The 13,222-nt window shown below is 38.4% G+C and overlaps 1 protein-coding gene across 1 annotated transcript in view; it reads right to left on the bottom strand.

Annotated features, from left to right (window-relative positions):
• Positions 1-1,060: 1,060 nt before the first annotated feature.
• The window catches only part of ESRP2 (epithelial splicing regulatory protein 2), a 58,462-nt gene continuing 46,300 nt past the window's right edge, over positions 1,061-13,222 (bottom strand). Inside the window, exons 20-23 of the mRNA XM_082289843.1 lie at positions 12,652-12,847; positions 11,449-11,626; positions 4,052-4,163; positions 1,061-1,199 (exon numbers count right to left, since the gene is read on the bottom strand). Coding sequence (XP_082145969.1) covers positions 4,074-4,163; positions 11,449-11,626; positions 12,652-12,847 — 464 coding nt within the window. The 3' untranslated portion in view covers positions 1,061-1,199; positions 4,052-4,073. The remainder of the gene's footprint in view (positions 1,200-4,051; positions 4,164-11,448; positions 11,627-12,651; positions 12,848-13,222) is intronic.

Consider the following 13,222-nt stretch of genomic DNA (forward strand, 5'->3'; position numbering starts at 1 on the left):
GTAAAAACAAAGTCATTTAGTGCTTCTACAGCAGATGTCTTTTTTTAAACACATGCTACATGACGTAAAAGTACTTCTAGCTTATGTATATACACACAGGGAAAAAGAAAAAAAAGCATGCACTAGAGAATTCAGATTTCAACATATCTTGTTGTTTCATAATATACAAATAAAGTAGTTTAAAGATGTAAACAAATTGCATGCACATAAACTAGAGCAAAATCTTTAATACAGTATCTGAAAGCTATTATGCTTAAATAAAAAAATATAACTTATTAGTACTCAGGTTTATGTGCCACTTTTGTCCTGTAGAGATTAAAAATTCAGGGCTGGGGGCAGGGATTTATGGGTGGGCAGAGAGGATTTTTCTGGTTTTGCTGTCGGTTTTATTTTTTTGCTTTACATGTTGGCAGCAGTACACTGGTAAGAAGGTCAAATATGGCTTTTGCAAAACAATGTCTCACGAAAACACGAACAAGCACAATTGTGTTCGGGATCCAGCATCCTGATATTTTCCAGTCAAGAACAAAATGAAAGAAAAATCAATATGATCTACGCTTTGAACTGGGTAAGCCATGCATTCCAAAAGACTTTCCTAAAGACATTTAAACTCTACAAGAATGAGACACTTTGTCAAGTGTAAACTCTCAAAAACTAAACAGAGAAGAATCTGAACGACTCAAGCATCGCTTTCCACTTCAAATGCTACTGAGTAAGTTTTGCCCATGGCTGTGGTAGCTGAAGTGCTATTGGACTGTCTTCAGAATTAACTACATGCCAGGAGCGGGTTTGCTTCTTTTTACACAGGTACATTAGAAATTAAGTAAATTAACTGCATCATTTTTGGTTTCACTTTATCTTTGGCATAGGATACGCCATTTTTCAAATTAAACACAGGACATGCACCACTCTGCATTCCAACATGTTATGCTGAAAAGGCACATTTGTTGCTGCCTGGGTGGCAAGGGAAGACTTCTTATTTTGCAAAAGGCACGGTGTTGAGTGCAACATCCTTTCCTCATCCTCCAGAGAGTGCTGAGTTAGACCAGGTACAATTGTACACAGCGGCTTCCCAGGAGCTTTCCGTTTTTCTCAGCCACTGCTTTCTTAGCTAGATCCAGGCTTGGGAAAGTCACCAATGCCTCACCACTGGGCTGGCCACTAAAGTTGTAAAGCATGAGGATGGAATCTGCTTGGAGCTGCAGTGGTACAAGAAGACAAAAGAAAAAAATTATTAAGACCACAGACAACACCTGGAAATGCAGTTTTTAATGCTGGGGCATTTTTTAGTGCATCTGGTTCACTCCACTCCTGTGTCCTTGGCAAAAATATTCTAGATATTAAGAATGAGAAGGAATCAATGATTAAAGGAAATTCAGTTTTTAGCTTGGCAAACAGCAGCAGCTCTTATTCTGCTGGTGTGCTGAATACAGTGATATAGACATAATTCCATGCAAAAATTTTGCTAGAGAAGCAATTGAGATTAAAGGTTGATAAGACGAGAAAGTTAGGTGTTAATAGGAGGTGAATGGAGCAAGAAATCCAGGCATTAATAATTCTTGTACTATGTGGACTACTGGCCAAGTGACAAAGGCTATTAAGGCATGTCAGTACTGACACACAAAGTTTAAAAAACCCCCAACACACATGCAAAAAATAAAAGAGCTGTATGAGTTTTGTGTTGGGAGAATGAGCTGAACTTAACACAGGTATACAGTGCTAAGAAGATTTTCCAGAAAATTAAGTAAAATTTGGTGCAATCCAACTGAATTAAATAAATATTTATTGTAATTTTAACAAGGCTAGGAAAAAGCAGGTTAGTAGATGAGATTATTCAGTCATTGCAGTTGATTTACTTTGGAGGGCATTTGCTTTCATGAAGTCTTAAAAGGCAGTTCCAAATTGCTGAGTTCAAAGCAGACATCCCTGTCAGCCCTATTGTACCCCATCCATTTTCCATAAGATGCAGGAAATTCTTCCAAGCTAAGTTTGGAACTCCTGTTTGTTGGATAGAAATGAATCTCAATGAAGTTTCAAAACCAGAGACTGAAGGATCAAAAGCTCAGCATACAAGGTTAGTTTTTTTGAGAAAACAGTGTCAAACAAAGCTATGCTGGAAAACCAACCAGTTTTATGAATACTAACCCAATTCAAGTTATGTTCATGTGACATATGTCCTCTTGAGTTTATAAGAGGTTAAAATATTTAAGCATTTCATTTCTGTAGAATTTTTGTGTGCCTGGTATACTACAAGAAATAGCAGACTTCCCATTTATTACCAATAGCATTTCATTCATATATCATATCATATATCAGCTTGACATTCAAACATATGAAAATAAAGCAAGTACATGCCAGAGCTTCACTCACCCAAACACTGAGCAGGCAGTAAAAATATTCTTAAAATATAAGCAACAGCACACTTTGGAAACCAAAAGCATGCGTAAGGCAGTTAATACAAACTTTCTATCATTTCTTCTCAGAGAACTAATGTTAGTCAAGAAATAGCATGCAGAAAGATATCCAGAAACAGAAAAAAACCCATCATGTTTAAAGCCCACTTCAAGTTTGGAAGCAATCTTGGTTTATTTCAGAGTAACACTCTCTCAAAGAGAAAGCTGTACCTAACTTGGGTTGAGCTGCAAATCTGAGTTAAAAGATGCTCTGCTCTAAACCAGCTCTTTGCTGTTAATCCATATGGGAACTCATTTACCATCAGTCCAGCTCAGAGTCAGCTAAAAACACACATGGAGCACAGTTAGATTTCTGAGCACAGAGGAGAGTTTTAAAACATAGTTTGAATAGCAGTATTGGTGTAATACCAATGTAGGGATCTGGAAATTCATGTTATAAAAGTTGCATAGAAAGTCAGCAGAGAAGTCTACACATTCTTCAAGCAACATGATTAAAAGAGTTAAATGAACCCCTTCAGTTTCACTTTAAGACATACTGGGTTTCAGTTCTTATTTATAGATATTTCGGGAGAGAAATAGATTTTATGTATGTACATGTGTGTTTTAAAATTAGATTCAGATTAATACAAATCTTTTTTCTGGATTTTTTTTTTGTTCTAAAAGAGTGGTACCTGTATAATACTACTTTGTACCACTTAGAACTCAGATTGAGCTACTCCATGAATTACCCAAAGACTGTTTCCATATCATACTTAGTAGAAATCTATTGCTGATCTGGTTTTTCACTTAATCACCAGACCATGCAGTCTGTCTGCTCCCAACAGATCCAACATGAGAAAACAACTCATTTGAAAACAACTGACTTGATGGTACATTTGTCTGTGAAAGTAATTCTCTCAAGGAACAGTATTTGATTGCCATTTTAAAACTGAAAGATTGTTCTGTTTTTTTCCTTAAGGAAAAAAAAAGTACTAACTAATCAGTAGCATTCTGAATGGAATACAGTAGTACTGTGGCATCATTTACTCCACATAGGCCATAACAAAATTTCTCTAAGAATTATCTGTTAGTGCCAGAAAGGCAGGGAAGTTTACTGTTAGCAAATCTAGTTAGTTGCGTTAGAAATTGACTATACCCAAAAAACTCTTCTGAAAAAAATAATGTAATAGCTCACATTGCATTAGGGAGATCAAGAAAGAGAGATATTAATCTCTATCCAGTCATATGGTACAGAAAAGACAAAGCCGGTGGTCTGGGGGCTTTTGCACACACATTTGTGTGTGCTTTCTAGCAATATCGGGGGAAAAAATCATCTACCACTCTACTAAAAGAAAAATATTGGGCTGAAAGGTTCACATGAGAAACAAGCACTAACAAAGTCTTCTGGAAGTTTAACACACCATCTGAGCAGAACCAGGCAATCACACTACCTCCACCACTGCTGCCCCATCAGCTACGGATCACAGCTGGCCCATTTCCTTAGGTTAGTTGATTTTTGAAGCAGAAAGACTAACACCAGGATCCCAATGCAAGCTACTAAGGGGGTAAAAGCCTCAAGCAGAGATCTCTGTATCACCAAGCCCTTTTTTCCCTTCCCATTCACCTCTGGAGACCGAGGCTCTCCAGTCACATCTTACCTTCTTCAGAAGTTACAAAGAGTTACAAACAGACCCACTCTTTCGGTGCTTGTAACACACTCCTGGCTTGATCGCTCAGCTGAATTAGGCCATTGTAGTCATCTGGTGCATACTACAGTACAAGTGTGACATGGGACAGTCAGCAAGAGAAGGAACAGTCTGGCACAGCAAGCCACACAGACCATCATTTGCAACCACAATTAAGAGCATCAGCTATAATAACTGGCAGGAGACACTGAATTGGACAGAAACTATTTTTATGCAAGATAAAAAAATACATCAATTGTATTACTGGTTGTAGAAATAAAGTAAATGCTTGTAGGGAATATTCTGAACTATTTGAACTGTTCCTTATCAAGGAAGGGAAATAGACCATGAAGTGCTCCTTTGTCCCTTCTACTCATGAGATGGCAGCACCAGGTAACCAAACTTTTAAGTTTTCATAAGCACAATCATGTACCCAGTAATGGCTCTCACTGCGACAGATGAGCCTCTTCCAGCCTGCACACTGAAATGGGGAATTAGAATAATCGTATGGATCTCATTCAGATATTTTATGCACTCATGGAAATACGCTGCAGCTTCTCTAGGGCAGAGTGACAAACACTTGAGCTGCAGATAATACTTGTACTACATAGACTACACCAATGTAATAAAAGAAAATCAATGCCCTGGCATTGACAAGGTAAAGTAGCATTTTTGGTAGTATAGTATATTTCTACACTGGAAAAAGAAATAAACTACACAGTGTAACTGCATCATGATAGATTTGTAGAAGTAGTATATTAAAATAAAAATAGTGACTGTACATAACAGGCACACCAACAAATTAGAACAAAAACCTCACATGCGAATCAGATCTAAGAATTATTTGAGATCCTGAATCTGAACAGTAATCACTCATACTATTGGCTTGGTACAAATATGACATATATAGTCAGAAAATACATCTTGGGGAATACGAAACATTGTTCTTAGCACATAACCTTTCCAAAGCACATATCCTGGAAAGGGACCAAGCATTCTTACCCATGCTGCAAACACTACTTGAGTGGCTCCTATAATCCAGAAGACAAGAGTGTTTATCACAACCTGAGTTGTAGAATATCTTTTCAGTGGCAAGAAGAGTTTCCTGTTTCCCCCCAGATGGACTACCACTAATGGTTTTGCACTAACACTTTAGATGATTGCCAAATGCACACAATGTAGATGTCCTATGCTGCCTTTCCTTCGATATTTCTATCATACAAAAAGTCTCCTGCCAGCTTAGGGAGAAAAGGGTATTATATTTGGGCATACAGGACATGTATCCATCCAAAGGGAAGTTGAAAAGAAAAATACCAACCATCACAGGATACACCTTCCACGGAAAACAATAACCAAGAGCCCAGAGAACATAAAAGAAAAGAACCCCCCAGAATTTTACTACTGAATTCTAGCCACCTTCACATCTAAACCCATGCCATTAAGTAAAAGACAAATATAAGAAGTATTTTCTAGATAGTCTCTGCCAGGGCAACCAGACCGTGCAAATATTAGATTTATCAGTTCCCAGACCTGCCCTTGAAACAAACCTACAAAATGTAAGTTTACTCTTTGGAAGGAATGTCTCAAGATAGTACATACTTTAGATTATCAGTAGATGTACAGTAGGCAAAGTTCTACAGTCTTACTCTTGTAAGGGACAGTATTTCAAAGGTTACACTTAAAGTGCAATAAACAATGTGGAAAACATAAAAATTGGAAAAATATCCTGCACAGAAATGTCAAAGTTGTCAGAGCTTAGACAAAGATCTAAAGAAAGTGAAAAAGAAAGAAGAAAATAAATTCATCAAAAGACCTAGAAATAAAAGTAGCTTCTAATCACAAGGATAAGTAAGAGACTGCACTCAATTAAAACAAGCTGTAGAACAGTAAATTCTTCAAATGAAATGAAAACTACCCTACATGATTGTGAATCCTTCTGATTCTGTCTGCATTTCAGAACCCATAAGAACAAAACACAAACATCCAATCACACAGGACCAAACCAAGGGTAAACTGGTTAATAAAGACATAGTATACTATACTTTCTCCTTGAATTTTCTTTTTCTTCAAGCTATTTTATTTCTTTCTTCTTCTCTTACTAAGAGAAATATGGGACTGTCTTCCCCTCACAGACTGTGCACAGATTTAACCAGGTCACTAACCAGAAAGTAATTGATTTCCATTTCATTTTTGCAGTTCCTACAGTGAACATTCAAAGCTCAGTCTAAAAACAGCACATACAAAGCAATCTAGAGAAAATAACCCACTGCTAAAAAAAACCAAACAGCATTAAAACTGGAAAGTATATTTAGACACACTCCAACTGGGAAAAAACAGGAGCAAAGAAAAGAAAAGGGAAATATCATAGGCAAAATGGTCAGTTCAGGATGGCAGCTACAATTCTAGCCCAAACTACCCATAAACTTTACAGCAGAATGGTCCCCAAAGGAAACTCTGAGACTCTGGAAAAAAGCCTAGCTGGACTAAGTCTGGAACACAGAATCAGATTTAATGGTAGGTAACTGCAACCTTTAGCACAAGAATCAGGAGAAATACCCTAAACTGGCTTTGCCCCTAAAAGTATATCAATTGTACCATAAGACTACCAATACAAACACCCACAGCATCTGAAAGCTCTGTGGAAGAGATACCACCTCAATGTTCTGTGTATCAAGAGACTGAAACAAGTAATGCCTGTTCCCAAAAATACAGAGGGTGCAACTTCAGTCTCTTGCTTCAAGCGTGGGAGGCAACAGACAGAAACTGTAACCACTAATATATTGCTCCCAGTCTCACAGATGCTTTCTCCACAGGGGCAACATTTCCAGGTGGGAGATAAATTTAGGAATAAAGCAAAACAAGAAGCATGCTCTATTCTGAGTGTGGGGGTGAGCACGTAACAGTGTCTGTATTGCCACATGACTTCCAATACCAGTATGTGGGAATTCTTCCTCTACCACATCCCCTTTCCCTTCCCTATTGAGAAGGTGCAATGCCTAGGATTGGCAAACAGATGATGGGGTATCCCCCTCTCAGACTACAAAGAATCAGATTTCAAAAGGAACCCAAAGGAAATAGAGAATACTTCTTTGTTTAAGCATGCATTTCAGAGAAAAAATCCCCTAATCCCTAAAAAGTCAGTAACAATGAAGTCTGCTGTCCTGATAGAAGAGAGAAATGTCGTTAATGCCCTTGGAATTCAGCCATCCATCCACCTCCCTTCACTTTCTTATTACTGTTTTAAGCACAAGTCACCCTCCTCCCCTCCAACAGCAAGCCTTAAATTCTGGGTCTCTGAAGCCTTGGAGGATTAATATACTGCATAAACTCTTTATAGCTACAGACAGAGGACACTTAAGCCCAGTACAGGTTTAAAGAACACTATTTATTTTAAGCTTTTCTTGTGTAGACACATGGACACCCAAAAAGAAGTCCCTACATTTCCATCCTAGCTTTTTCAGGAAATTCAAGGGGCTTTAAAAAAAGTTCAGATGGTGACCATGGCCCCTAAATCTTAGTAATCTTCTAGTTTGCTTTTTTTTAACTACTATAACTACACACAATCTACCTAAATAGCAAGTCTGCTTTCTAAGAACTAATCCACAGGGTCTTTTTGGCAGGCGTGAGTTCACTGCACACCATGCCAACCTCCAAGAAACTGGGCAAGTACTACTAAATGCAAGCTGAATCCTAGCCAAGACAACAGCTGTGAACTAGTTTTTGGTCAGCTAAGACTATGGGCACAGCTAAACTGCATCTGCTTTTACACTAACCTAACAGTTCTTGTCATGATACCAACTCTGTCACTATTTGCATTCTCATAAAAAAAATTTTTTAAACCCCCACACCAACAACCCCCCCCCCCAAAAAAAAACCCCCAAACAAACAAACAAAACAAATCAAACAACAACAACAAAACCAAAAAAACAAAACAAAACAAAAAACCCCCAACCCCAAAAGAGTCAGTATTTGGAGACTGAAATATTTCTCATTGATTCATTTAGCAGATAAATAGTAAAACCCATTAAGTATTTAGCCACTAAATAAAGAAAAATAAAAATACTTTAGTGAAAAATCTTGTTCTGCTATGCACCAACTTCACATTAATCCATCAAACTACTACCCTACTACTACTCTTGTTCATTCACTATTTACTAGAGTTCTCTCACTGCTTCTACAACTGTACAGTGATGGCCTAAAATAACACTGATGAGTTTTATTTTATTACTGTATTTTATTACTATATTTGCACCACTTCTTCCTCAAACTTTACCCCCATATGACATAAAATATGAGTTATTTTTCTGAACTCCTGAAGAGTCTCCTCATAATCCCGTCCATGGATCCCTTACTTCATAATGCCCAGAGACCAGGATCTGCTGAGCAGCTGGTAAATTGCACAGTGAGGGTTTTGTTGTTGTTTTGGTTATTTTGGGGTTTGTTGTTTTTTCAGCGTGGTTTTAGTTGGCTTGGGTTTTATTGTTGTTTTTTTAGTAATCCTTTAATATTGGACTCAAATCAATGGCCCTACTGCTTTACAGTACAACTAAAAAGCAGTTTAATGCAAATTACTGAAACAGAGTACTAATACTAGCTCTTTTGAGGATTACAGTACACTACAATATTATACAGAAAGGTGATGGGGAAAATTACCATCTCCCTGATTTACTATTAAAATTCTTACCAAGTTTTCAATTGTTTAATCCAAGTTACAATAAATACATGCAAGCTGGAAGGAATTTTCACCAATAAAAACAAGAAAACAGAACTACAAGAAGAAATCGAGCTGCTGAAACACTAAACAAGAGGCTAATGGTAATAAAACTAAATGAAAATCAAAATGCTGATCTGCAGACTTTTAAATTATTTGTTTTTAGAAGCATGTACTGATGTTGAGACCAGCTTGTTGAAGCCCATGGTAGGCAAAGTCTATCTCTTAAGAGGCAGGTCTGGTACGAAAAGTGCTTTCACTTAAGTAGCAACATGTGCACACATGCAATATACACAGCCCATGAAGCCTGAAGGAAAAAACCAGAGGAGAATAAAGCAAGAACTAAAATTTAAACCCTGTTCCTTTCAGACAAGGACACAGAAAGACAAAAATCACCCTTCAATCTCAGCATCCCGATCTGGTTCCCATAATACCAACACTGAAGTCCATTGAATACCAACATCAATTAGTCATACAGAGATTAAAACCATGCCCAAACCACTGATGATTATTAAGGGCTCACTTTATGAACGAGCAGAAGCATTGTGCAATAAATCCTTGGGCAGCAGCAGAAAATGAAAAAACAATGTGAGGAAAGGGGAGAAAAAAAGAAAAAAAAGATTAGTTATTGCTCCAGAGATGTTATATTGTCCCATTACAGTAAGTCACCATCTCTTTTTCCCCTAAAGGAATGAATGAGTATAAAACTAGCATTACCACATGTGGGATTCCAAGAACAATTCAAAAGAATTCCTTGGTTCCTTTATAAGATTTTGAACCCGATCTCATTTGGACAACATCTTCTAAAGAAATCAAAGAAGTGACCAATTCAATAACAGTAACTGATGATGACAGGAGGTTGCAGCAGCAGAATATAGTTTTCACCTTGTGGCAAAATTTCTGTTCATCTAACCATTTAATTATGCAATACAAACACCAGGAACTGCTCTCCAAATGCAGGAACGAGGAAAAGGGCAAACTGAGCACCAGACACGAAGTCCAGATTCACTAAACTGAAGATTTAGTGAAAGGTAGAGATGCTTGAGATTGTCACTGACTTGTTCAATGCACAGAGTGGTTCAGGCCACATTTTTCAAAGGTGCAATTACACTTCTAGCTGAATTTCAATTTAGCAAATAAGCTTCCCACCCTAAGGCGTTAATATATCCACCATCTAGTCATCAAAAACCCCCATCAGTAGAAAACAACTAAAAGGCAAAATATCGATGGCTAAACAATAGGATGAATGATTATTACTTGTCTGGACATCATGAAAGCCACAAATAACTGAACTTGGTTTGAATTCTGGAAATATCTGTGGAAGAAAAGCCCTGTTTGTCAAAATTCACCACACTTTTTATGTGACGATCTTTTTCCACTGAAAAACTGAGTATGCAAAACTGCTTTCAAAACATAAATGTAACATTCAAAAAAGACACAAAAGATAGGGCACTGCATCTTTCAAAGACTCAAAACTTGGAACATACACATTTAAGCATCTGTTCTCAGTCTACATTCATTTACAACCAGACATCTGGCTCAGCAAATTAAAGCTCATTGTCTTTTAAGAATCTTAAGGTAAAAAAAAAAGAAATGAAAAAAGAAAACATACCATGCCTGAATGTTTCCTATTAACTCTAGCAATATCACTGTTATCCAACTTACAGAATGTTGAAGGACAAACATGCAAAAACCGTTGCCTTTTAACACAAATCACTTGCAGTGGTTTGAGAGCCACAAAGAGGATTTTAGGTCAGGGCTTCCAAGCAGTACCCAAAAGGGCAGAGTTGGTAGCTGTGTAAGTGGTGTTACCCACAGGAGTTAAATACTCACCAGAATACACCATATTCAATTATCTTTCCTTTTAACAAACATGTTATGACAAAACAGGGATATAGATACAATATCCTCTGAGACAAAAGGCAGAAGACATGGAAAGAGCCATTCCATGAATTCAAATAAGTGCTGCTGGAAAATTATGTTTCTGGATGGTGTCTTTTTTTTTTAAACTTATCAAGAAGGTAAGTTTCTGTTCACACACTTGAGAGCATTCCATCAGTCCATACAGACTGAAGTTACCTATAGTATATTTGCTATCAATATAGACAGCTTGGATAATACAGATTTCCTTTAGTTTGCAATGTAATACAGCTTTAATGAAAGATATTCTTTCGTGTAACCAAAATAAATTAGCACTTCAAACAGTGTTTGACTGAGACATCTGTCTCTCTCCCTTTCCAAGTCACCACACCCAGCTCACAGCTCTCTGTACTACAAATCTGCAAACTGTAAGTGTTGAAGGTCAAACACTGACCCTACCAAAAGGCTTCCACCACCAAGTGGCCACGACTGAAAACTTTTGGCAGCCCCCACTTTCCTGTGCCAGGCCCTTTGCAGCCCCATTCACAATGGGGCTCTGAGGTCTTCAATCTCAAACCCCAAACCCAGACACCAAATCACTACTTCCAAAGTAGGATTTGTTTGTTTAATAAGAAGCAAGGCAAATCGTGTGCTACACTTCAGTCTGCCAGTTAAATATACAACATGCAGCTTGCACACTTGTTTGGCAATTTCCAAAAGCACTCACTTGCTCAGTTTGATCTCCACTGATCAATTCCCAGAGGTCCAAATATCTCTAGGAGAGGTACTGCATACTAACCTGGTACCCCTGGAAGAAACTGAGTATCTCCTTCATTCCTGTGTTATATGGCAAGCCCTGCATCCGGACTAAGGCTCCAGGCTGGGGCAGGATCGGAGTGTGGGTTGCAGTGGCAGCAGCAGCCACAGCTCCTGGAGGAGCTGCAATGTACCCCACCGTGGTAGGAGATACTGGAGGACTGAAAGAGAAAGAGGAAGCAAAATTGTTATGAAAACCAGTAACTGGTTCTACTACTCAGAACAGGCAAAGATGAAACTGAAAATTTAGATTTGAAAATAAACCCAAATCCCACAGAAAAACAAACAGCCCTGATGTGGATGGTTTTGTGGACTTTCTTAATTTCTCGGAAGCATCTCAATCTATTTTTAAAGAAGTGAAGTTAAGGAAAATAGCTAACATTTGTTGCTAAAGACATAAGGAATGGCATTTGTTATTTCACAGGGGAGTAGAAAAAAGTAGCTGCAGATGACTTGTTTTAAGATCATTAATAAAAAAAAGAAATAAAGGAGAAGGGTGTGTCATAGTATGAAATGGAGGCAAACACCCAAACCCGGCATTTTTGAGCCACAAAATAGTGAGTAATTAGCATCTCCATCTCTAGTCACGGCCCATCTAGCAAATTACCAGATAGTCAAGCCAGCAAGTGTAACAAGCCTAGGAACTATCCGTGAACAAGCTATTTCCCCACAACTCATGTACCAGACTTCAGTGACTCATCCAGATACCATCTGTGGGAAGGGAAAAGGTGGAGAGCTGCTTTGCTTTCACATGTAAAAATGTTCTTTGGTCTCACTGATATACAAAATTAAACCTAGTATACACCTATGAGGAGTCTTTCAGTATGAAAACAGTACTGTAAGTAAAAGAACAAACTAAGACATGAGGGTAGAGGAATGAAATGACACAGCTTCTCTTTTGGCCAAGAATAGAACTGCCTTGATGACATTGTCCCAGTGTCAAAAAACCCCTGTTAAATATTAGGCCAACGTTATGAGATTCAAGCAGAGCCTACAGAGGAGATGAATCCCATTACAAGGCAACAGAGAAACAGTTAAAATGGTTTCTGCCTCTGCTGCTGAATATCAAGTTCCCAGGACTACCTACACCAGAAGTACAAATTTAAGAGCCATTCACAGGTGACCACACAGTCACCTACTGCACTGGGATGAGAGGTTAAGAGAAGCAGTGAAATCTCGGGGTTACCTGGGATAGTAAGCTGTGTAATTCATGTAAAGCTGAGCAGCCTGGGCTGGGTAGTAGGTAACAGTTGGAGGAGCAGCTGTGGAGGCCTGGGGCGTCCTGGTGGTTGGCAAGAGGGCTTGTGGCTGGTAAAGCGCTGCTGCCTCTGCTGGGATCACAGCTGCTGTTTGGAAAGCTGCATAAGCTGGTGGAGAAAGACCTAAAACCAAACCAGGACACAGCGCCAAAAAGCAATCAGAATGAAGAACTCTCAGATGAATAATTCCTCTCCTACAGCAATGTGATTAAAACTTGGGCATGAATGATGAACACTTGAGCAAAGACTGCTCTCTAGCTTCTTCCCTGGAGACCTTTGCTACCTTGCCATGAATGACAACTGGGGCATTTGGAATGAGTAATTCCCAAAAGTTCATAACTCCTAGAGCTGAGCAGCCTTGTCTATATGTAAATGGAAAGTAGGGAACTTCAGAGTTATTAAAAGAAAGCATAAAGCCATGTGCATAGAGAAAGCAGGCGTGCACACCAACACACCCTTGTGTTTTTTCTAACAGAAGTTGTACTCTGTGGGACAAAA

This window comes from Coloeus monedula (genome assembly GCF_965178545.1).
Source record: "Coloeus monedula genome assembly, chromosome: 13".
Classification (NCBI taxonomy): domain Eukaryota; kingdom Metazoa; phylum Chordata; class Aves; order Passeriformes; family Corvidae; genus Coloeus; species Coloeus monedula.